Below are 25,598 nucleotides of genomic sequence, written 5' to 3'. Positions count from 1 at the left end.
CCCGCGTGTGTGTGTGTGTGTGTGTCCCCACGGCCCCGCATTGCCCCACAGAGGCCCACCCCCCCGCTCCCCGCACCGCCTGGCGCCGCCAGGCTCGGCCGGACCCCGCTGCCCCCGCACCGCCGGGGCCGTGTCGTCCGTCCGTCCCCCCCAACCCCCGCCCCGGCCTTGCGGGCGCCCCCGCGCTCCCCCCCGGGACGGCGCACACGCGGGGGGGGGGGGGGGGGGACGGACGACGGACACCCACGGGACGACGCCCGCCCTGTGAGAGCGCGGGCGCGGCGCCCCCTCCCTCCCTCGCTCCCCCCTACCCCCCCCCCCCGCGAGCGCACGGGCTGAGTCCGTGTTCCGGGCGGGCGCGGGCTCCAGGCCGGGATTTGGGCGCTCCCTGCCCGCCTCCCTCCCCCTTGCCCCCCCGCCCCTCCTCCCCCCTCCCGGCTGGCTCCCTCCCTCCCTCCCTCCCTCCCTCCCCCTCCCTCCCGGCTCCTGAACTCCAGCCCCTCTCTCTCTATCAGCCGCTCACTCTGTCTCAATATGTCTCAAGATGGCGGCCAATGTGGGATCGATGTTTCAATATTGGAAGCGCTTTGATTTACAGCAGCTGCAGGTCAGGCTCCCCCGCTCGCCGCACCGGCCGGGCCGCGCCGCCGGACCCCCCCCCCCCTCCTTCCCTTCTCCGCCTTCCCTCGGGCCCGGCCTCCCCCTCCTCCTCCCGCTGCCGGCCCGCGCCGCCTAAAGGGAACCCCCCGCTCCGCCCGGCCGCGGCGCTCCGCTCCCTCCCCCCCCCCCCCCCCTCCCCCGCCATTGATCACCGGCCCCATCGGAAATTGATCCTCTTTGTTCAATTCATCGATCAGCCCAAGATGGCGCCGGAGACGGCGCTGCCGGGGCCGCCGCCGCTTCGCCCGCTCCGTCCCGGGCTGCTCTCTTCCCCGCTTCCCGTTCCCCCCCGGCGGCCGGGGCCGTGCGGGGCGGCCGGGGCGGCGGGCGGCGGCGGCGGCGGGGCTGCCGGCGGCCGCTCCTCTTCCCCCGCCCGCCTGCCTCCCTCCCTCCCACTCTCCCCCCCCCCCCCCCAACCCCCTTCCCCGCCTGCCCCTTCCCGCCGCTTCCCCGCCGCCTTTTCTCCCCGGGAGCCGGGGAAAGTTTACCGAGTGCTGGGACTTTGTGTGGGGGCGCAGGGAGCCGGCCGGGCTCGGCGTGCAGGCGCGGAGCGGCGGGGGCTGGGGGCGCTGTGGTGCCGGCCAGGCGGGCGCTTCTCCCCCTCCGCTGCCCGGCCGCCGCCGCCTCGCTTCGCCTCGCCTCACCGCGGGGTGCCGGCCCTCCGCCGCCGGCGGGCAGGGGGGGGTCTGGTCCGCCGCGCTCCCGCCGCCCTGCGAGCGCCGCGGCCCGCTGGCACTGCGCCGGGGGGGCGGGGAAGGGGTTGGGGAAGCCGCCGACGGCGGCGGGGGGCGAGGGATGGAGCCGCGGTGGGGTCCCGCGGGGCGGGAAGGGGGCGAGCGCCCGGCCTGGGGCCGGGGGGAGGGGTGTGTGTGTGGGGGGGTGTGTGTGTGTGTGTGCGGTTGTGAGGGGGTGTGTGTGCGCGCGGGAGGGCAGGGGCAGCGCCGTCCGGGGTGGCTCCCGCCGGCCGCGGGGGGCCGGTGAAGGGCTGGCGGGGCGCGGGGGCGTCCCGCCCGGCGGGGCATGGCCGGCGGCGGGGCATCTCCCCGCGGCGGCGGCGGCGGTGGCGGCGGCAGGAGGGCACGCTTACATAATTCACGGGCTCTCCAGCCTCTCCTGCTGTCCAGGATCTGACAGATGAGTGGAATATTGATGCTTTACTGTGCTGGCTCATAACAGCCTAGAAGTCCTGTTTCCTCCGAGGGAAAAGTCCTCGCAAACCAGCCTCCCTTCACCCTTTGGGTGCGTGCCCTGAGGAAATTGCAGATCCCACGGTTTAATGTAATTGCTGGGGTATAGATAAGGCCCGGGGAGGGGGGGGTTGTGTGGGGGGAGGTTGTCAAACGATGAATTGGTGCTGCTCCCGCCGCTGAATGGGATTGCAACATGCATGTTTCTCCCAGTTGATTGGTGCAGGAAAGCGCTGCCCTGCCTCTTCAAACCCTCCGGTGCCTCCCGTTTAAATAAATTGGCTCGAAAGCCGCCAGCTGCCCACCCTGGCCCCCCTCCGAGGAGGGCTCGGCGGTGCCCGGCCGGAGCCCCGCAGCAGCCGGAGGCATCGGTGCGTTGATGCCGGGCAGAGCCGCAGCCCCGCTGGAGGTGAGGGGATGCTGGCGAGGGGGGGCCCGGGGAGCGGGACCCGCCGCCCTCCCCTCTCCTCCCCTCGGCGGGGCTTGCGGAGGGTGAGCTAGCGGGAGCGATGATTTAAAAAAAAAAAAAAAAAAAAAAAAAAAAGCCCCAGCAGCCCCAAAACGGGAAGTGCTACGTAGGATCTGTAGCGGGAGGCTGGTCCCTTCTGACTTTCAGGTGCATTAGGAGGTGGGGTAAAGTAGCGTTTTGGTTTAGGCTTTTCTTACACCACCCCCCCACCCCCCCCCCCCTTCCGTGTTTTATTGTTTCTTTTAAAGGCTTTGGATTAAGGTAGACTTGGCTGAACTTTGCTAACTTGAAAGGGTTCTTAATAGTGGCCCAGAATACCTACAGGAATACAGAAAATGAGATCCAGATGTAGAATTGTATAAAATAAAATGGATTAAATTAAGATGTAGTTAAACAAGGTCTGACATCTTTAATTGTGGACTTTTGCTTTTGCCTCTGTGTATGTGTGGTTGTACTTGCTTAGCATAGGAAAACAAACGCTCCTAACGTCACTGCTGTGGCGTTACATTTAACGGTGAAGAAGTCTAAATATTTCCTGTAAAAATAAAGCCTTCAGAAATGCTTATTGATTAAAACATATTACGCTAAAGTATCTATCATGTAAATTAAATTCTAAAATGTAATGAACGCAGCCAAATGGCATTTTGATAGATTGTTCTATTCTGTTTTTAGTAAAAAATAGCTCACTTTTATCATAATTTAATTTCTGTGCATACTGTAAAACCTGTTGTGGAGTATCACTGTATGAACCTTAATCTCGTTTTTGCAGACTAAATGTGACAGTCTGACTTGAACAGCTTGTAGGTTCCTCTTTGAAGCATTCTGGTAACACTGGCTTGAAGTTGTTTGAACAATATTCATTACCTGCTTTTGAGGACTTGTGATTATTTATACGTGGTGTGGATCGAGGCTGTTCACCTTTTGGCAGGTTCACCGGGCAATCTGTATGCGGTGCGAAGTTTATTAACTTTGCACGCAGTCTGTCTGTGGAGAGTCCTGGAGTGACCAGACAGGTAGAAAGTACCTTCATCCATATGTAGAATAGTTAATTTGTTTCAAATTAGCTTTTTTTTTTTTTTTTTTTTTTGTTATCCACCCATCTGCATGAAGAGGTAGTGTAATACTTACTCCCACTTGCAGATGAAGCAATATGCTATAAAAACTATCGTTACTGAGTATGAAGTTCAGTCTTACAGAACTGTCCATGCCTCCCTCCCTCCCCCGTCATTCATTTGTACTAACGTATTTTGAGTGTGGAATTATAGAAAATAAAAAGGCTTTCATCTGCACTTCCATTATGCTGTTCCAGGGCAAAAATCCTGAAGGATTTATGCTTAACGCAGTTCCAGCTGTGCCCTGTAAACTCCAGCTCCTGTAGCTCTGGGTCTAGGTGGCTTTGAAGCTATCATTTTTCTGCATAAGAAAGTTGTGAGGAGCTGAGACTGTGTAGTCCCGTATCGCTGGCAGCGGAGCGACGCGCACCCTGTCTGCTCGCAACTTCCTCTTCTACGTTCTGTTAGAAGAAGACGTTTAACTGTTGATGAGCTTCGACCTGCCTTGTAATATTAAGCAGCAGGTTTCTCAAGATTGTATCAATATTAATTAAAAACAGAGCCAGGAACACTTTAGGGTCTGACTCTTTTAATTATTTATTTCCTTTCACTAAATAACCTCTTGTTTATAGGAAGAGAGATTTCAAGAGTTGGAGGCAGGATTAAATAATTCAGAACTTGGATTAAAGAACAAAAAGGTCTGTTCACAAATGGAATATGAGATGCAAAAGCGGCAGTTTCCTACAGGTATCAAACGTGGCTCTTCGCTTGAGACTGTACCTGAAAGGCATGCAGCTGAACACTTAACCCTTTTCTCTAGTAAAGGTTAGTTATATTTCCTAAAGAAACAGTGGAATTAGCATGGCAATTCTGCCATCAGTTTGCCACATGGTTGAAGATGGACCCGTGTTTGATAACTGATGGCAAGGGAACCTTAGTGCGTAGAGAAACCAGACCCTTGCAAATGGTGAATATTGTGGTAATAAATGCAAATCACTGGAGAAATGCTGTTGCCCTCGAGTTAAAACTGCATCTCCTGTTTGGAGGCAGTTGTGTGATCTGAATCAGGTTGGCGTACAGCAGCGAGAAGGTTACGTGGACCTGTTGCGAGTTTGCAGGTTTTGGTGTCGCCATCGCCTTCACCATAAAAAAACAACCCTCTGTTGGAGAACAGGAAAACAAGCGTCGTGTACCCACGGGTATGGTGTGCAGTCCTCCTTAAGATCTTGCTTAATATTTCTGAATATGTGTGTGAATATATCTGTATCAGAGGAGACAGTTGGTCCTGCCCTATCTTTTTGACCAGCAGTGTTGCATGAGTAAGTCTAGCTTGGCTCCCAGATCTAAGTTGAATCTGCAGGATGAACGGAAGAAGTTAATACCATTTGAAAACTAAACGAAGTATGTGTTGAAGTATTTTGACAATAAACGCAGGTCTCAAAATGTCGTCATAGCTTTTTAGGACAGGTACATGTACTGGTAAAAAGTACAGTTTCTTATTGCTTTTGAGCAGAACAGCGTAACTTGTTACTATCAGGCTAGGGAACGAAAATCTGAAGGCAAATCTTGCTCATGCATTTCTGTTTTTTAAAATCTCGTCCTGGTATTGCATCATACGTGATTAAAGTAAGGATGGAGTATTAGTTCTGTGCAGGCATTGGCTAGTTAAGGTAAACCATTGATCTTATAACGTTATAAAATTTGTAACAAAATCTGGAAAAACTAAGTAGTAATGAGTGGCGTTTAAATACTGAAGCACTTCTATTATCGAATTAGAAACAGGTGGAGTTGTTGGCATCTTTTAGTTGGATCTTACTGCACCAGAGGACAAGCTGGTTTGCTTTAAGTGAAGGAGTTAACTTGCTTCATCAGAAGTGGAATGAGCAATCACATCTTGGTGTTTAATTTTGTTTATTTGTGCAGGTAGGTCACTGTAGAACTTGGTACTTTCTATCCTACGAGTAGACAGTGCTTTACTATTTGTAATGGTAGTTAAACGTGCATCAAGAAAAGAGTCTCTAGCTACTGTAAACATGTTTCTGCTCCCCCCACCTGATCAGAGATGTGTCGTGAAAGCAGCTTGGTAGTTCTGCAGGAAGATGCAATACAGAGAACTGAGAGGGATGTAAAAGCCAGGGCACTGCTGCCAATATACTCTGATAGCTATTGCTGCTTCCCTGCAGCAGGAAGGCTTTGGCTTGTTGTGGTGGTCAGGGTGGTGTCCCTGGACATCCAGCATGCATGACATACTAGAAGGAAGGCCCTTGATGTATGTCTGGCTCGAGAATTTGGGTTTCGTAGGATTCCTTGAATCCTATTCTTTGAGTCCTGTTCCTTGGAAAGAAATTTCTGAAAGCTTTGTAGCCTTCTTTCCTGTTCCTCAAATGAAGTAATGCCCATCTGAAACGTAGCAGAATTAGTGTGTGTTTCAATCGCTCTGCTCTTATGCCAAGCCTGTGGTTAATTGGATAATGTATTGAGAAATGCAGTAGTGAGGATTTGGAATATGGTAATAGTTGGGATTTTTTTGAAAAAAGATTGCACTACTTGGCTGTGTATAGTAATACCAAATAAGTAATGGGTGAAACATTTGCTATAGAAGAAATTACATGCAGTCTAAAATTCCAATGAACAATCATTCTTTATTTGCAAGCTGATTTGTAATGCAAAAAGTGGATGTAGAAAAATGCATAATCCAAAGTTTCAGTTTGATCACATTGAGACTGAAAATAAAGGCAGTTTATTGGATAGAGAACAGATACATATATGGATGCTTAGTATTTTTTGAGACACCGAGCAGGCAGCGCTCATTGACTTGGGATCCTTTTTATTTAAGCAGGGTAGTAAGTTCCCATCTTGCATGTTCGGGTTTCTCTTGCATGTGTTCTTTACGTTTTACTCTTTGCTTATCTTTGTGCTTGTTGTTTCCCATATACTTCATGGGCGAGGTGTTGAAAATACAGTGTTTTCTGGATTGAGAATACAGTGACAGTGTTCTGGCATTGCATGAAGGAGTAGGGAGGAAGATGTGAAGCTGAGAGGGAGAATGCTGAAGAGGTGGGTAGCAGAAGACAAGGAGTCTAGGCTGAAGAGATTGGTACAAGAGTGCTCACACGTGGGATTGGAGGTGTGGTGCCGAATTTACCGGGAAAAATGAGAGGAACTTAGACCTCAGGATCAGAATAGTTAATGTCCTTAAATTAGTAAAGATGAGATAAATCTTACTCATTTTGTGACATACATGTTCTCGGCTTGTTTTTGTTGTCTCCGATTTGACAAGGCAAATAAGTTAGTAATTTCTGCTTTTATTGTTAGTTACAATGAAGAAAATACAGTATATAACACTGCTTGGGTTGTGAAGAACGTGGAAGTCCAGAGAGATAACTGAATGTCAACAGCAGTAAGTTTCTATAAAAGATTAAGCACAAAGTGTGCAGGTGTTGGGTCTAGGTTTTTGGGTGTAACGGTGGTCTTCCCTGTTGTCGAACAGTACGTGCATTGCTGGGAAAGCAATAGGCAGGAAAGAATTTGTAGTAGATCGATCCACTGCGGTTCCCCGATCGTGCTCCTGATTTGACTCTAGCAGGGTACAGCAGTTCTTACTGTGCTGTTACTTGGTCACTTCTGTGACTTAGCAGAGTTAAGTATTTAGCACGAATAAATGTATTTCTTGGTACGAAGGTGCTAAAGCCGGGAGATGGCCCGATGGCTCCGTGCGGATGTGTTACAGCAGACGTAGGTTTGAAGTTGGAGCCTTTCAGACTAATGTTGTCTAATAGCTTTTTGCCTCGCTGGCAATTTGCTTGCTTCCTTGCCTTGCGATAATTTGATGCCTTTGTCGACAGTTGGGGTAATGAGGAAGTGGCAGTGAGGGCCGGAGTGGTGCTGCGGTCTCGGGGGCTGGAGGGGGGAGCTGGGGTGGTGGTCGCCTCCCTCCCGCTGGGGTTCAGGGACCCATAGGGGTCTGGTCTGGGCAGAGAGAGGTAAAGATTACCCTTCCTAGGAAAAGCTCAGAAGCAGATGCACAGAAATGTTTAAGCGGCTGTGTTTAGATGCTTTAAATTCCCCCGTATCTTTGTGTTTCTGGCTGTGAGCTTTTTAAGGCGTGCAAGGATGTAGGCCATGGCTGTCTCTGAGGCTTTTTCGGAGGAGTTCATACATCAGAGCTGAGCAGATCCTGTTGTTCCTATCTTTCGTGTGGAAACATACCTTAGTGAATAAGCAAGCTTGGATATAACAGCATCTGGCAGCGCCAGTGCAAGGTTTCTGCAAATGATATGAAAATTTAGGCTAAAGTACTGATAAATGGCTGGACTAATTTCACAGTGGAGCTAGACCCTTCGTTTTGCTGAACCCAGTGATCTTGCGTTTGGCTAACGGTCAGGTGAGCCCAGGCGTGCGTTGCGCACGAGTATGCGGCTGGGACCAAACTGCGGTCTAATTCCTGCTAACATTTTATAGTATCTCTTGAGCTGTGGAGATTGGATGGTCCTGTGCTGCTGCGTTACCGTGTCGCTGTGGGATTGCTTTTATGGGTTTGGGGGGGTGCGCGCACAGGGAACCTCAGTCACGTCTGATGCTTACATTGTAGAGGTCTTTGCTCGCTGAGAAATGTTGGCTTCTGTCTGTGGCTCACACGTGACGAGCTGAGGACAGTGATGTTGCAGGGAAGTAAAAACAAAACCAAGCAGAGTGGGGGAAATGACGCTGTTTAAAGGACTAGATGGGATAGAGGGAAGTGGTGAAGAAACAAAGGAGTTAAGGAGTGAGCTTAGGCCTAGGACTTGGAAATGAAACTCTTATTGCAGTGCAGTTGGCAGGAGAGCTTATTTTAGAATTTATATAAATATTTGGCAGTGCAGCTGGGCAGTATGGAGGGTCTCCCAACAAATGCCTGGCTGTACTGTTGCAATCAAATCCAGCTCACCTGCACTCACTGACCGTGTAAAAGGATAGCCTGGGGTTTACCACCAAGCTGTTCTTGTGGAAACATCCTGGGAAGATTTGTATGTGAGATACCAGGGTGGTGGTATGACTTCAGAGTATACTGACAGATTTTAATGTTGTCCTGTGACAAATAGGGCTTATGTTTCTGTTAGACTTAAATAGCTTTTTAACCATTTGGATGGTATTTTGAGGTATTGTGAATAGTAGAAGCATTCTTATTGTTCTTACTTAAAAAAAACCAAACCAAAACCCAATTTGATAGCTTTTGACTTTTTTTTTTTTTTTTTTTTTTTAAATGAAGACTCAGACTAGATAGATCTTAGATGCAAAAAGGTCATATGTTTTGCATGGAAATGCCCTGAGTTATTCCTACAGAAACTAAACTCCAAAGTTAAAAGGTAGTGCTGCATATGGTGAAATGCATAGAAGTTTGATGGGTTAAGTCTTACTCCTTCTGCTCTCTCTGGTACTTCTGCTAGGTATTTGAGGTTGCATGGTGTTGCTGATCCATTATTTTAAGGAAAACAAAAGATTTCTCTAATCAGAATGGTAAGCTTCAGCTGGTATGCATCAGCCCATCAAAAATCTATACATTGTGAATGCTTACTTTGGGCAATGATGCTTAGGGGGACTGGTACTAACATACAAAGCCTTTAATTGGTTCGGATTCAGTTTGAGTGGTAGTTACTAGGTAGTAGTGACTTTGAAATAAGTTGGGAGTTTCAGTCTTGCAGTTAGCAGTTGATGCATGCCTGTTCTCGGCCCTGCTATGGGTCTGCTCGGGCCTCTGAGCACGTCACTCGGCCTCTGCTGGTTTACTTCTTCATCTGGAAAACATTGATAATGCTTCTGACCCCTGCTTTGAGAGCGCAGTGAGATACAAGACTGTGAGTTAGCACTTACTATTCCTTTTTGCTACTAGTTAATTCTGTGTTGTGGATAAATAAGACTTAGTTGTTGTTACGTTTTCTGCACCTTTGTTAGCTTTCTTTGATTTGTAGGTACTTTTCAGGCTTCTTGCCGGAAGCAGTGTCCATAGAAATGACTGAAAAAAGAACTGAGTAGTTGAGTGTCCTAAAAGAATATTGTTGATGATTGGTACTAGATCACTGGGAGAAAATGTTTCCTGCAAATAGTTATAAAGGCGTCATCTGGAATTATTCATACATACCCGTACTCTTACTTTAAAACATACCTGCATGTTCTTTGGTATACTGTTTGAAGGCAAGATACGCAATTTATCAAGTTTCCCTTCAGATTTCTCTGCACATTAAAGGCTGCTTAAAATTTACATTATAGGTGCCCAGTGATATAAAAGTTGAATTTAATATTCAACAGTTTGCGGTTGCATCATTTAAAACTGCAGTCCTCAGCTAGCTGCAGCCATAGGTTTGAAACAGCTCCCTGTTTCAGAAAGACAGCCTGGCCTCTGCCAGCTCAGGTGAAGGAGGATCCTCAGTTGCTAGCAGGGCTTTTATCCAAGCCACGCTCCGGTGGTTGTAAGGACTGTGAATGACAGCACGCGAGCCCCCCAAATGGTGAAGGAGAGGGATGTGTTCAGAGCAGTTTTTGTTTAAGGTGTTAGATTCATATCTGAAGGCTGGAATGTTTTATTCACAAAACACATATGATGGGGTAGCATTAAACTTTTTCTTGCAGCAACTTTTATCTATTATCCAAATTGTTCAGGTTTTGGAATCTAAGTATTGATAGCCTGCTAAGACTGTCAGTGGGGTTAGAGGTTATGATTTAGATGTCTACTTGTGCCATCAGAAATATTGATCACCTACTCATTTCACATGTGTTGGCTTCTGAACAGCTCTGAGGCTGGAGAGGTGCTGGGCTTGGTTGCTGAGCTCCTGCTCAGCACTGCTGTGAGAAGGTCTGGTGTGCTCAGCTCGGTGAACTTTGCAAAGGTGAATAAGCTTTATGCCTATTTAGCACAACACAAAGGCCCTGACCCAGTAAGCATTATCGCATGTGCTTAATTTTTAACACATGCATAGTTGTAGTCTTCTGGCTGAGCTTGAGTCGGAAGGAGCTGCCTTTTCTAACCTGGCCCATGGTTAAGTTGTGACTAGAGACAAATCTCTCCCTACCAGTCTGCTGCTGTGCCTAGTTACTTCTCAGTCTCTTCTTTTATCTCATGTTTTTAATCAACTTAATTCTTTTTCATGTTGTTTCACTGATGTGACATACAAATGTTGTCAGAATAGCTCAATAAAACTTATACTTGTGTTTTGTCTGTAATTTATTTAATTTTATTTTTATTGGGTATTTACAAATTTTATTGCATGTGCATGTCAAAGTAAATTTGTATTGTGTTATCACTTAAAGATGTTTGCTTTGGTTTTAGGCATAAGTAAAATGTACCCTTTGTCTATGATCTGAAATGTGTTAATGTTAATTTTGTCAGCAAACTACATGTCTGTTTTTCTCTTGCAACTTTTGTGAGTGCGTGTTACTATTGATAGTGCTCAAATTTGGTTTGCTGTGTCTGGTATGAGCATAGTTGCTTTTCTAATATTAATTGTGGAGATGGAATAATATTAAACATTTAAAAACAAGGAGCCAGTAGTCTTGCAATTGATTTTCTGTGGAGAGACCTCTGTGCAGAGTTGCTTACACAATTGTAACCTTAGTTTATTTTATGTGAGTGCAAGAAGTATTTCATGTATTTAAAAAAAAAAAAAAAAAAAAGAAGCTGTGAATACACCAGTTACACCTCCCTTCCCTTCTTCCAGTTCTGTCCTGTCTCTTTCAGGAGCTCTAGTTTTCTTTTGCTTATAGGTTTCTGTACGTTTTCTTTGGCATGGAGTCTTGCTATCAAAATTCTTCGGATGTTAGAAAAGGGCAGCTTGCTAATATTGTGTCTTCAGCTCATCTCTCCACTGCTGTTCACAACATCCTGCCCGTTTTCTCAAGAAAATGTACTTTATACTCATAATTACTGCTTGAACTCACAATATCTTTTTTTCATTCCTTTCAAAAGTGAGTCAATACTTGCTGCTTTGTAGGGTAAACTCAGGGGGCTGCTGTGCTCTTGCTTCACAGGATGCAAGAAGCATTAGGTGCGAGGTGAAGCAGACAGTAAGGAGGGAAGAATTGGTCTATGAGAATTTATTTTTTGTATTTTCCTAATGAAGAAAGCTTTTCTAGTGTGAGTCTTGATCCTGCGAGACTGTGGGTGCTGTCTGTGTTACCGACAGTCCTTAACCTCTCTAGGACTGGGCATTATTTCCCTGTTTTTAGATCAGGATTTGAATTCAAATTAAATTGTCTTACAAAGCCATGCTGTCAGTTTTATGTATAAAACATTGTTTGCTGTTTCCATGCTTGCCAGGAGGAGCTAGTTTCAGGCTTTCTATGTGTGTGCAGGCAGAGCCTTGGTCAGTCCCACGATTGGAAAGTTGCACTGTAAAGCTGCATTCTTCTGTGCGACTTCTGATACTCGTTTCTGTCTGTCTGATTCCTTTGCTGTGCTCCGTGCCATCAACTCCTGAAACTAGAACTATGTGGGTTTTTTTCTTGAGGTGGTATGTAAATACAGCATGACCGATTAAAACAGCAGACTCACTGTGCTGTGATCAGCTTGTTTTAGATAATAAATTAAAATCCTTTAGCATCTGAGATGTCCTGGCATATCCTGAGAATAGTTAGTTCTTTAATGTGCCAAGCTAAGTAAAACTTGATTAATGTCACTATCTGGGATTTTCTGTCCTGTATATAGGACTTGAAGTCTAAAATTGGAACGCTGAAAACCTACTTTAACTAGGATTAGAAGAAGAATTTAGTAGTTCAGATTATTTTCAGGATCTTGGAAAGTGGTCACTATGACCCAAGCTGTGGTACATGCCATCTTTTTGAAAATTAACTGTACTGCAAGGCCTAAAATGTTAGTTTGGGACTGCAGCATGCTCTTCTTGGTCATTCAGTGCAGTCTTTCCCAGTGTTGTAAAAGGTGCTTTCTGTGCTTGGCTGCTGCCTGCTATGCTAAAGGTTGTTATGTCTCCAGTCTCACGGGTTTGTAAATTCTGATGTCCTTTAGGATCCTTGCTGGTGAAAGGTGGTGGTAGGCAGGCATTCAATATTAGAGGCTTTCTTCTGGAGCACATAAACAAATGTGGAAGCTCTTGATATCAGGAAATGTCAGATATATGTGTTGTTTTTCATTTTCTAAGTGAACTTTGGTTTTGTACAGGTGGCTAAATGGAAGCTGGTAAGCTAGCTGGCATGCCTAGTTTGAAAAAACATACCTGCTTCTATTGGTTTTGGGCATTCGTTGTTCTTTATCTTGTTTGCTTCTAGATATGTCATGGCAAAATGCAGTCATATATCATAGTGTTTTTACACCCTATTTATTTGCTATAATCATTTTACCAACAAATAGTGAAGTTAATTTCAGTGGTAAGACATTTTCATTCTATAGCTAGGTTTTTTGTTTTATTTTTTTTAAAGTTGATGGTTGGCAGCAGCCTCTTTGTACAGTTTCTTGATTGTCAGCTCTTCATTAGAAATTTACTTTCTAAATGCTGATTTAAGGCCTGACACTTTGTTTGTTTAACTGTCAGTTACACTAGTTTGGAGACCTAATAAAAGCCTCTCTGATCTTGCTATTGAATTAGGCCATCCTTTACCACCCCAGTGACTGAAGTAAAACAACTGTAATAGTATGTTTCTGTATCTATCCCATTTTTGCTGGAACCCCGCTTAGGGTGTCTTCTGATACTTTATCCTCACTGTGACAGTAGTTAGTTCTCTGGTAAAAGGTCACTGTAATGTTTTAATTGGATTTTTCAGCTGCAAGGAATATAAAAATATAAGTTTATTAATAGAGTAGCTTTGATCTTAAAGGATTCCAAAACATTTGCTGCATTGCACATACAGGAATGGTTTAGTTTTACTGCCTGTTCAGGGATAATCAGTTTTGTCGTGGAGCATGGAAGCTGGATATTCTACCTAGCAGGTCAGGAGGAGTGAGGAGCACATCTGCATGTGAGGGGGGGAAGTCTGGGAAGGCAGAAGAACATCGCTCCCAAAGTGGAATTTCCCCAGGATACAGAATTGAACTGTGCTACTGTCGAAGGTGCCAAAGGATCTTTCACAAGTTGTTCTGGTTTTGTTTTTAATCTGGAATCTTTGAAAAAAGGTCACGGGCAGTAGACAATTAGAGAAACACTTAACTGACCTTGTTAGTATATTTTTGTGGAATTATTGTGCTTTACAGTTATTGCTGCTTTACACAGATGGTTATTGCTGGTTTCCATCTGTTCGTTAAGAAAAAGTAAAGACAGAGAATGGCAGCTTTAACTGGTTTTTTAACCAAAACTTTTAGGTTTTATTTCTTCTTTGACCATGTCACGTTAATCTGTTGGGTACAGTGCACTGTGGTTTCAAGGAAAAGAGATCAAAGTGGGAGCATGTCTGCACAATATGGGTCACGATAGCAGTTTCCTGTGTTTCGGGCACCCTTTTCTTTGAACAGTCCTCAGGTATGTAGTACGATATCACCCTGGCAGATGGCCAGGCCAAAGGAAAGAATCTGACCAAGACTGACATTATGGAAACCATTTAAACGAAGTGCTTCATGGCCAAAAAAGATCCTTCAGCTCATATTGGTGCTTATTTCCAGTTTAACCTTAGTGCTCTCAGTATAAATGACTGCCCCAGTGGAGTTTTCCCTGGTTTTGCTAAAATCTCCTTTACGCTATCGCGATGGTTAAAAACTTCAAAATTGTTCAAGGCTTGGAGGTGTGGGAGCTTCCTGCTGGCACTGATGTAGCTGAGCTGACATCAGTATTAGTGCTCGTGGTGATCTTCTGTTTCTCAATTTCTGAAGAACGGTGGGAGAAGGAGCTCCAGAGATGCAAGAGAATGATCTGGGTTTTCACCCAATAAAGAACAAAGCAAAATGAAAAACTTCTTCAAAGTCCCATCATCCTACTTGTGGCACTCACAGAGTTTTTCTTCACCTGACTACTCTCTTTGAACCAGTGGATGATTTGTTCTTGCAGGGCTGCTTTCAGTCAGCAGAAATTTCAGGTGGGATGGAAAAATGAGCCTGCCTGTCTGGTGGGAGAGCTGTTTGCAGGGGTCCTGAGCAGGGTACAGAACAGTCGTTTTATTTCTCCGACTCCTTTGCCAGTTGTTCAACCAGATGTCCTCAGTAGTTTGTGCTATAAGATGTTAAGTAATTAGATCATTCAGATTCTAGTTAAACATAATTAGAGCCCTGTGTAAACTGAGTGAAGCTGACAGGTTTTATAGGTTGGTCATAGCAAAAATATCAGATGATACAGCTCAGCATTAATACAAAAAGATTTAAGCCTCCCTGCCCTCAAATAAAGAGGTGTTTAGTCTCCAAATTTAATCCTTAATTAGAACTACAATTTATGGAACTTACCAAAAATGTTTTCAGGATCTTGGAAGCCTCACTCAAAAGTGTTCCTGTATAGTGTTTGCTGGTTAAGGTTTCTTGTCCTACGCTCCTGAATTTGAAATAGAGAACCTACCTAGCAGTTGCTATGTAAAGTTAAACAGAAGGATAACAGAATTTTACAATTTTTTGTTGTAATTTAAGTTAGCGGGTAAGTCAGTTGTGATGGTGCTCCTTGACTTGAGAAGGGTTTGAACAAGTAGTGCCATCTCTGTTTTTGTGCTCCGGTGTCCTTTCCCAGCTTGTAGCTGACTTGCCTTTTTGGATCGTCTGCCTGTAGCACAGCCTGTGTAAGATGCCTTGTTTTCCACCAGCTATCCCACTGCAAGCTGAGTTCATAACCATCAAATTTCTTTGGTTATTGTTAAATAGCAGAACTGGAGAGAATCTCCGTGTAATGTGACCAAGTGCATAGGTATTGCAAAGTAACGCAAGTAAATGCAAGATTGTGAGCGCAGGGCTGAAACATTAGCTGCGTGTTCCAGCATTTGATTATTGTTATTTTGTTACAGCACTCTGAAGCTAATCCTGATCATTTCTCTCCCTCATTTTACAGATATGACACATTATTTTGTTGTTTGTTTGCTGGCAGGCAAAACATATTTTCTGAAGGAAAGTGTTAACAGATACACTGATAAAATGTCTGTCTTCTAAAAACTGTCTGAAGACAAATTGAGTATTTGTCTACATGTGGTGTTCACACTGTTGTTGTGCTAGCTACTGAACAAATTAACAAGATGATTCTTGTCTTTTATAGGATGTAAACTTTCTTTTTAGATGTTGTAGGAGTCCCAAGTTGTGAACTAGACCCAGGGTGATCCTTGTTCTGCTGAATGCTCTGAAAGCTGATTGCTATGTTGCTTTGCAGTAGCTAATAAAGAAAAATTAGGTACAGAACTTTCACAGGCAAGTAAAACCATGTTGGATAATTCAGATTCAAGTAGTTAAGGGGATTTTGCAGTTAGACTTCATTAAACAAAGAAAAATCAGAAGGAGAAAACCTGCAGTTATTTCTTGGTTATCCTAAATGATTAAGTTGTCTTGCTCGGTACTGAAAACAGCTCCTTTGCATGCCCTACAGAGTTATTCCATGCAGTAACTTCCCACGTCCCCTCCAGCCTCTCCCCACCATGCTTAGTTATGTCACTTGTGTGATGCTTCGAGCCTTGCTGTCCTGGCTGGAATCTCGAGACTGTTTCCAAGCTTGTATTTCTCACTTGGCAGCACATGATGCGGCTGGTGGGCAATCTGCCGTATCCCTTTTTTGTCAAACATTAGAGTTGGTGTCTGACGCTGAATCCGGGAATAAGAACGGGGAGAGTGAAATGTACAGTGGAACTGAAGATATCTGCTGGCTGTCTTTGTGCTTTTTTTTGTAGTTATTGCTTATGATTGATACTCAGTTCTTGTGATAGAACGGCAGAGATTTTGCTTTTTCCTTTCATATTTTAAGTAACTAGCATGATCTGGTAAGCGGAAAATTTTCAGCTATTTTTTCTATCAAGTGCTATCTGCTTACAAGTGAAAAACTTAGTTTCAGGAAAATCCCCTACAGTTCTATAGAAACAAAACAATTTTATAAAGGTGTGTGGATGTGTGTCTGGATGTTCGTGTAAACACACAAGCTCACACAAGCACAATCTCCTTTCTGGATCAGCTCCCACCATGCAAAATACAAACCTGAAAGTGCTATAATTGATTATGTGCAATAGGAGACAAACAACCAAGATTTTGGGAGAGGGCAGGGTGTGGTCCAGATCTGGCAAAACATTTAAGAACTGAACATTATTTTTTCAAAGGTAGGGAAACTTTAAAACATTGGTCCAAGAGTTAAGACTGGTTGGGAGAAGGAAAAGAATACAGTAAACTGAGACATCTTCTTTGTAGGGGGAGGTGTTGGGGGAGGAATTGGGAAGAAAGAACATGCAAGTTTAGGTTAGTACATGTTCATGTTCTTCTGGTTTTTTAACTTCATTTGTTTCCCTGGCAGATGTCCCATGGCTTTGAGGCCTTTGTCTGTGTGAGAGAACATGAAGGAGGGCTTGGCAGGACGCTTTTGGGTTGTGTGGAATAGCTGGTAGTCATATTTATAGTTAGTGTTGTCTCTTGGCTTATGCAATTTTGATAACCAGCAATTGTTCTGTAAAGTTATGTGTTATATTGTCAAGTCAGCTCTCCCTGAATTTCTTCCATCAAATCTGTGTTGTAGATAGGTTTTCATGTACAAGTTTTTGTAAGGCCTGAATAGGACTTGTCACATCCACAGTACTGTACTTTACTTTCATAGAGTACTTTACCTTTCAGAGATACCCCCCATATTAGAGTCTCTCTTTTTTAAAACATCTTCATACAATCTAAGATATTACATGCAACCCTGCTTAATTAGATTGAAAAGAAACAGTATCATAAAGCAGATCTAGCAATCCTTATAGCGATAATGTTTTTCTGAGCTTTGTAGCACATATATGCCACATCCTCCTTTGAAGGCTCTTCATTCATTTTTTTAATGATCGTTGTACCTCGGTGCTTAATACTGTATTCTTTTGGCTTGCTGAAATTCATAGTGGAGTTGGTCCTGTAGCTGCTGTGGTCTGCAGAGGGAGAACAACAATATTCGGCTGCTGTGAGGGTTTGAACCTTCTGGTAGCCTTTTACTTTTTCCATGTCTGTGACTCTAAATGGATTTATAACTCTGTAGCTTTATGCCTTTAAAACACCTGCTATAATTGCTTAGAAATATACTCCATGTCAGCCTTTATTGCTTACTGCGATTACGCTTCTGGTAACCATCCTTTTTGGCAGACTCATAAAATAAGTTTCCCATAATAGGATTCCTAACAGCGTTAAACAATATGCATAGTTTAAAGCACAAATATGTTTTATTGGGGAAAGAAAATTATTCTGCCATTCTTCGATACCTTTAATTTGAGATTTCAGAAGATGCATAAACTTCATGCAGAGCACAAGTTTAAAAAAATTATGTTCTACCTTTTTCATTGATGGGAGGTATGTGGAGGCCTTTTCTTTGCATGGCAAGTTTTTAGTTGAGAAGAATGTGCAGGCAAGTTCTTGAACTTCTAGACACTGGTTTTTAATCAATTAGCATAGTTTCTATACAAATTGTACAAAAGTTTGAAAAAATGCTGCTTATTGTTGCTGATTTAAGACCTAAGTGCTGTGTGAATACCGAAAAAATAAAATAATCTGGCATCAGAGGTTTGTACCTTCAACTTAGGGCTGTTCTTGTACTTCCCAGTAAAGTGAAGAGTCCTGCGAGGCTGTCTGTAGGGTGTGATGGACAAGCTATTGGTACATTTGGCTGTGGTAATACATTACATTTGATAATTCTATATGCAAAAAACATATCAAGGAGTTATGTATTCTTACGACAGTGAATGTACAGAGGATAGAAGACAACTGGGACAGTTGAATTTTGTGTTGTACTACCTCAGTCTTGATGTCTCACCTAGCATACTTCAGGTGAACATCAGAGGGTTCAGAAATTCTAGTTTAACATTGTAAATCAACTTAGTATATTAATTCTTGTAAACTGTTTCTAGAGATTGCAGGATTGAGGAGGTGTTATTTATCATCACTTTTAGCTAAAGAGTTCCACCCATGCAAAATTCTTAGCGCTAAGAGAATTAGACTTATTGGTAGGCGGCTTGTTCTCAAAATTTTGAGCAGAGGAAAAGGTGGTGAATAGTTATTTTTAGGCCCTTCTAAAATATGAAAATAAAATTACTGGGGTTAGTCAATGTTCTTTACATCAGCACCTTTATCCTCAAGGATATTTTGGTATTTTTGCCTTTGAAATTTAGGCTAGACTTCAAAGAATAGATGGAATTTCCCGGGAGAAGAGGGTGCTGTAGAATGGTAGAGGCTGGAATTGGAAAAGACAAGTAAATGAGTGCAGGTCGCTTGGTACTGCTGGCCTGTTATGGGTCTCAAAAGAGGGAAGCCAAGCCTTATCCCACAGTGAAGTGGGAGACCTTCCGAGGGTGTACGTGTGCCTCGGAAAACGCTTCTGAGGATTTGGTGTGTGGTGCAGTTGCCCATGTCACCTGTCTGCTACGGGATTTTGGTGTGCTTGAATATGGCTGTGGACTTCTGCATTAGCTGATGTGAGGCCCCAGGCTCGGTGACACCATGTGCAGGTGCTTTGTGCTGGTGTACAAAACCTGTTTGAGTGGTTTTAGCCATTTCCCTGTGGGACAGGGATAGTGAGAAGTTTAATTTCTTTTTTAGGTGTAGAGTGTATGATACAAGTATAAAATCAAATACTGTGGGATGGCAAATACTGTTTTTTAAACTAGTTGGCTTGTTGTAGCTGTGATAATCTGTGTTGATCAACCCTTTTGGTGTTTGCTACAAAATTTATTCTAAAAGGCATGGTAGCTTATTCTCGTTGGTGGCGGTCCAAATTGTCTCTGCTGCCAAACTTGGCACTGGTGCCAGTGGTTTGCTTTAGCTGATCTAAGAATATAATACAGATGGTTTGATACTCAGTACAGATAGATACAGATGGCTTGAAACTTTGGAATTTTTTTATTTTATTCCATTGTTTTTTCTCGGTATAGCAAGTATCTCTGGATATATAATTGCTATTCTTAAAACAGTCTGAACTGCATTTGGTTCAACTTCTGTCTGTTGTTGCTATAAGAATTTGTCAGCAAAAGGCTGCTGTTCTGTGCAAGTTAAAATGTTCTGCGTGTCGGTACAGGCACGCTTATTTATAATGCACAAGAATATTTCTGTCAAGCTGTTTGACCACCACACCTGTATACTTCAGTTACACAGGATATAGAAAGCAGATCCCATAAAGTAAATTTGTAGATCTAAGAATCCAAAGATTGTGGTCGCTGACAGTGACATTACTGCTGACGCTGGTAATGACATCTTTGCAGTCAAAGCAGTGAAGTTTTAGCCTAGTGTAGTAGTTCAAGCAGAGATCAGTAAGCTCTGGCTAAAGGCTGGATAGTTTGTTTTCAGTGCTCATTACAGCCTGTTGATCTCTTGCCAGCAGAAATTTCTAGGTAGTGAATTTGTTTCTGTTGTATACAGGCGTCTGACATCAGTTGCCTGCTAGCAGGACAGGGCGTAAATAGAATCATGACAGCATAACTTCAGTGCTCTCCGCGTTTCTCCATGCATACAATATATTGACGTTACAGTAGCTGATGTTCACATAGCCCATTGCCTAGGCAAATGGCAAAAGTAGCCTCTGCTTTGATTTGCTTCTCATCTGATGGTGTATGGGAGATCCTCGTTCTGCACTTTGGGGATATCGACAGCTCTGTTCTGTGCATGGAGGTTTGGAGGTAGTTATATAGACTTACTTTTGAGCAGTGATTTACTTAGCTTCCTTCATAAGGTTGTTAAAGTGCTTAACAACGCAATTAATGTAATTTAAGGACAGTTAAAAGCACTAGTGGTTCTTTTCAACTTAATTTTAAATGCTGAGACAGATTAAGCAGTTTGAACAATGACAAGATTATGCTCTGTAGCCACTGAGCATATAAATAAAATATGCCCTAGTCCTTGCTATTTTGAATCCAAAACTTATGGACCACTGAAATGAATGATTAAGGATATATTGCCTTGTTCTGGGATCATCAGACATCCAACAAGTTAAGCATGATCAGTGCAAGTCACTATTTAGATGTCAAACCTGTAATGAATATTTCACTGCTGTAGGAAGTACTGCTGGTGACTTCAATACATTGTACATTTCTTGAGTTCATTTCAGTTCCGCTGCAGATACTGACATAATGATAATTCCAGAGATGAGACATAAAATAGATTTATGCATCTCTGAATGCTTTCTCTTCCATTTCCACAGAGGCATTAGCGTTTTATCCAAATAGTCACTTAGTTTTTGTGCATGTAAATGGTTTATGTTTTGCAGGCTTTTTTCCCCGTAAGTTGCATTAATGCTTCAGTTAATGTTCTTAATACAATTCATATTTTTCATACAGAGAAGTTCAGATTTTAGTAAACAGGAAGAAAAGTTTCATAAGAGTACCCTCATGGTGAAGCTGCCAGCCAGATCCATCACCACCAGCTCTGGAATGAGACAGCAAAAGTCTTTTCCATTGGGCATGAGAGGCCTGGCCCATTTGATGGTTGCTTTGGAGTAGTACAGTTCCACCTTCGTTGATGAGAAGAGAGATGTTGACTATCCATGTTTGTAAACATACCAAGAGTAAAGTGGTACACAGCTGTTCCTTGTTGGTCAAATAAAAGCATTAAGGGTAGGTGAGATGTTGTGGAAAGCGGTGTTGTACAGTGAATGCAGTGGGATGCTTATGCCTTGAGAATGAACTTGCTGTAGGTATGTGCGGATTAAAGGGGAGCGTGAAGCTAAAATGGAGTGTGACTTTGTAAAAGCCTTGGTTGAAGGATCATTTGTAGTTTAAAAACAGTCACCTAAATCATACATGGATAATGCAGTGCCATTAGCAGACTTTAGAGTCCAGTCCAACTCAAAATTAATGTTGATCCTGGTGGAGTCAGCTGAGGTGGTTTGACTCTAAGAGCAGGCATGTCTTTTAACAGATTGGTTGGGAGCAATGTGCTTGGTAAAACTAGCCTTACCTTGTGGGCATTTAAAATGTCAGGTTTGAAAAGATAGCTTGCCTTTGAAAAAACAGGTGCTCACATGGTATGTCTAAACAGTCCTCTTCTACCAGCTTCAAGAACTTCAGTTCTATTCCAGCTTTATTTAAGAAAAAATAGTTCTTACAATGTATCTTCATCTTTCCTTAGTAAGGATAGAGCTTAACTGGGGTGTTTCCCAGAGAGCTGGTTTAGGAGTGACTGACTAGTAATGATGAGTGACAGAATTAGCATAAATTCAGATTAATGGAGATATGGTTGGCTAGTGCCAACTGGCTATGTGGGTATAAGTCGGCTCTTGGTAGTGATGACAGAGGCTGATTTTTATCCCTCCTCCCGCACCGCCTTCCCACCCAGACAGCTGAATATCCGACTGGATGTTAAATACTTGAAAATCAACATACTTAGCAGCCTGGATCAGGCTCTAGGGATGAGATTTTAAAAGGGAGGGCTTGTTTGGGGTGGTTTTGTACATGGGTATCTCACCAGGGACTGCTGCAGAGAAGCTGGCTGCTGGTGTGCCGCTGCTTGGCATGTCAGGGGTGTCCGGCAGCTGGGGAATGCCGGAGGAGGCTCTGGAGGTGGTTGTCCGCAGTGGGTGGCTGGGACGTCTCTCCTCAGCACCCTGAGCTCTCTCGTGTCGTGCGATTCCCTGGTGAGCGTTGTTGTTCGTGGCGCCTGGCCAGCTTGTCATGTCAGTGTTGAAAACTCTGGTACACTTCTCCAACGTTTTGAACCTGTCTTGATCTGCCCGGTAACCTCGGTGTCTCCGCAAGCTCCACATGCAGAGCAGGACTTTTCAGCTGACAGCCTTTTGACCACGTTTGACCGACGCTTCATGGCTTGTTAGTAGCTGGCTCGGATCATCCGCGTGCGACGTGTTAGCAGCGTGGAAAACCCAGGGTGTGGTGGAGGAGCGAGAAGGTGTACGTGTGGCCACCCGATGCTGTCCAGGTGATGTCGTCTGGATCAGGCCAGGCAGGTCTCAGGGTTGTATCCCATACTGGGCAGGGTAGTGGATCTCCACCTGCCTGTTCTGGCTTGGGAGTGCTCCCTGGTTTGCAGCCCTGGCCTGGGGGAAGTAGTGGCACGTCCAGGGAGCTGGTGTGGTGGTGGCACGACGTGCCGGGAAGGGGCTCCCCAGAGCCGATTCTAGGCTTTTGGTGCAGCTGCGGAGCAAGAGGTGACCCGCCACGTGTCCCCAGGCTTGGAGCTGGGGGCGGTGAGGGATCACAGATACCTTCCTCCTTACTGTCCCCTTCAGAATGTAGACCTTCTTTGTGATCCATATTTTTAAAAATACAATAAAATAGAGGTGGAATGCACCTCTATATCTGTGTGAGACATTGCTGGCAGAGTGGAGATTGGTCCCTTTAGGAGTTACCATTCAGTACTTGCTGTCTCATTACTTTCAGTAACCATCCTGTTGGACTCCTATCTGGTGGTACTTTGTGTATAGCTGAAATGGTGGGGGTGAAAGACGGTCAGCCTTCGGTTCGTGTCGGTTGTGCGTTGTCTGGATCTGGGCAGCGTTGGGTAGCGTGTTCAACATGCACGCCTGCTAAATGCACACCCTGATAGACAGCGCTGCCTTTTTTACCCACACGTGCTTAATCAACTAGACAAATAGGGTGGCTGTTAGAATGGGGCTACTAACAAGCACCTGCAAAATCAGTAGTCACTGCTGAAACCCTAGTCCCTGTATCCTGATTAGGCTCTCGTTTTTAAAAAATTTGTAGTGGATATGTTTAAATTCTGAAATAGAGATATTTTCCCCAATTATTTTCTTCTAAAATACACTCTTAAAATTGTTTGCTCTGATGCTGAAGAATACTTAATGCTTCTTCCCTTTTATTGGTGTAAACGCAATCCTGAAACATTGTCAGTGTTTTCTAATATTATATTTTATATTTTTCTTAGTCATTGTATTTTCTTTTCCTTTTTGGGGGCTTGCTGATGAGTTCTGTGACTACTCGTGAGAATAAAAGACTTGGTAGTATTCCTATTAATTTTTTAATTATTTAGTTGCTTAGAAGTAGTACCCTGCTTGTTTAGCATAACTGTATTGGGCTTTGAAGGTAGATTTATCATGAAATTCCATTGGTATCACTTTGAGTTGTCTGCTTCTCCCCCCTGCCACCACACACGTACACATTACAGGTCAGCTCATGCAGTTTTTGTGCTGTATGTTACTGCTTTGGTTGTTTGGGTGAGATAAAAACTTGTTGAACTACTAAAGTGGACAGAGTTTAAAATTACAGACACATTACTTTCCTTTGCAGCCATAATATGTTTGTTTTGGCAGGCTGTCTCTTCACTGTAACATGGAACAGTTCCTTTTTTTGCGATTATTCACTGTTCTCAGTCACACAGCACCAAGTATTATTCATGGTCCTGGAAAAAGTTACTCTTTCACAAAACAAAAGCATAGGAAATACTCTGAGCTACCTAGTTTTCATAATTGACAGGTATTTATGATACGCGGGTACACGTTGCAGTAACAATGTGTTTTAAATTGACAAATAGCACAGGAGCCTTCTCTGGGTCTCGTGGTGGCTTGAAAGTCTTGGTGGTTGGGCTGTTGCGTAGTACCTGCGAGGAGGATGCTTTGTGGATCCACCACGAGTAAACACTGCGTTCACCTGGGCTAGTGCTAAGCTTCTCCCACATGGTGGAGCTTTTACCCTCAAGTTGACCACAAAAAGACATTTATAAAGTGCAGAGAGCCAGCTTAGGAAAGGAGGCCTCTGCTTGCCTCTTCTTTGATCCATAAAATTTTTGTATCTTCTGTAATGATGTGTTTGAACTACATAGACGTGGACACTATCGCTGCACTAATGCCTGTAAATCGATTAGCATTAAGTAGAAGAGAGGCTTCTTGGATACCTTCACAATCCTATGGCAGTTTCTAAATGGCGTATAGCTGCAAATGCCATGCAGTGCTACAGCTGCTGAAAAAACATTGTCTGTTTTTAAACTAAAAAAGGCTAATCAGATTTGCATTGTGTTCAACTGGTATCTGTCCCGTTCTCCCACCCAATTTTTCCATTTCCAGCTGTCTTATTTTGAAGCATCTTGTTGTTGTTTTCCTTATAATACAGGAATAGTGTTAATTATTAAGATTAATGATTCTTACAGCAAACCACTTTTGAAAGAAGTATTGAATAATCTAGGAGTTTGTGTGATTTGAACCACACCTAGGAACTGAAAAAGACTCTGCTAGTGAGAACAACTGCCTATTTTGCAGAAATCAGCTATTTCTTTCTCATTACTTGTTTATAGTATTCTGATGTCGTGCAGTCTTTTAAAGGTGCTTATCCAGTCAAAATGTAATTCACTTTAGTGCTTATCTATTTTCTAATAATACTTACTTAGAACAAGAGGGTTTTTTGGTTGGTTTTGTTGGTTTTTTTTGTTAGGGAGAAGGAAAAGAATAACTTCAGTGTCTTTTTTTTTTTTTTTTTTTTTTTCCCCTTGAGTAAGGAAAAAACTGCTTCCTCCAGTGGAAATGAGTAATGGTGATGCAGGTCAATTTAGACTTTTATATTAGCCACTTGTTTACATAAAAGTAATCTGTTCTTCTGAAAATCTGTAATTTTCATGGGAACTGCGCATTAATTTTAAGCTCACCCTGTAGCACAGCAGCATATTTTTCACCTATTATTCCTATGGTTGAAAATCACAATTGTTTTTCCTGCTGTACCTCTATCTGCTAGAAAATTGTTTTTGCTGCTGAAGTCCTTTAATGCCCATGTGTCTACTGCATTGCATGTTCTGCCACCTGGCCTGTTCTCCCTGCCAAACTTTATACTACTTTGGTCTTGCTCTTTGCTGTTTCTGAAGCAAATCCTTGAAACATTTTTTTTCCAGTCTTCCTCTGCCTTGCTATTTTTTTTCTTTATAAAAATAAATTGTAGAACTGATCTAACTGTTGCGTATCTGCCCAACTGTTCATGAATTCTCCCATACCAGTGAATAAAATGGCTAACTCTTCATGCCTGTTCTTACTGCTCATCTGGGTGCGTGCTTAGATTTTTTTATTATAGAGCCCTTTTGTAAAAGATTTAGATGGTTTTATCAAGTGATGAGTGAGTAGGTTCTGTGTTTTGTAATGCAGGAATAAATGTTTTCAAATGGTAACATCTTGTAGTGAATGAAATGATGCTTCCAATCAATGGATGGTTCTCTGACAACAGGAGTCTTGGTTTTGTTAGTTGATATTTTCTAGG

General features: G+C 43.6%; 2 protein-coding genes across 11 annotated transcripts in view; one reads left to right on the top strand and one right to left on the bottom strand.

The window, feature by feature from the left end:
• The window catches only part of RABEP1 (rabaptin, RAB GTPase binding effector protein 1), an 847,425-nt gene that overhangs the window by 488,054 nt on the left and 333,773 nt on the right, over positions 1-25,598 (bottom strand). The gene's annotated exons all lie outside the window — the stretch shown is intronic.
• The window catches only part of CUX1 (cut like homeobox 1), a 283,260-nt gene continuing 258,139 nt past the window's right edge, over positions 478-25,598 (top strand). For all 10 annotated transcript variants that reach the window (XM_049801967.1, XM_049801965.1, XM_049801964.1 and 7 more), the window contains exon 1: positions 478-607. In XM_049801967.1, coding sequence (XP_049657924.1) covers positions 545-607 — 63 coding nt within the window. In that variant the 5' untranslated portion in view covers positions 478-544. The remainder of the gene's footprint in view (positions 608-25,598) is intronic.

The sequence above is a fragment of the Accipiter gentilis genome, chromosome 6 (assembly GCF_929443795.1).
Source record: "Accipiter gentilis chromosome 6, bAccGen1.1, whole genome shotgun sequence".
Taxonomy (NCBI): Eukaryota; Metazoa; Chordata; class Aves; order Accipitriformes; family Accipitridae; genus Astur; species Astur gentilis.
This window is presented reverse-complemented; position numbering and strand designations above follow the sequence as displayed.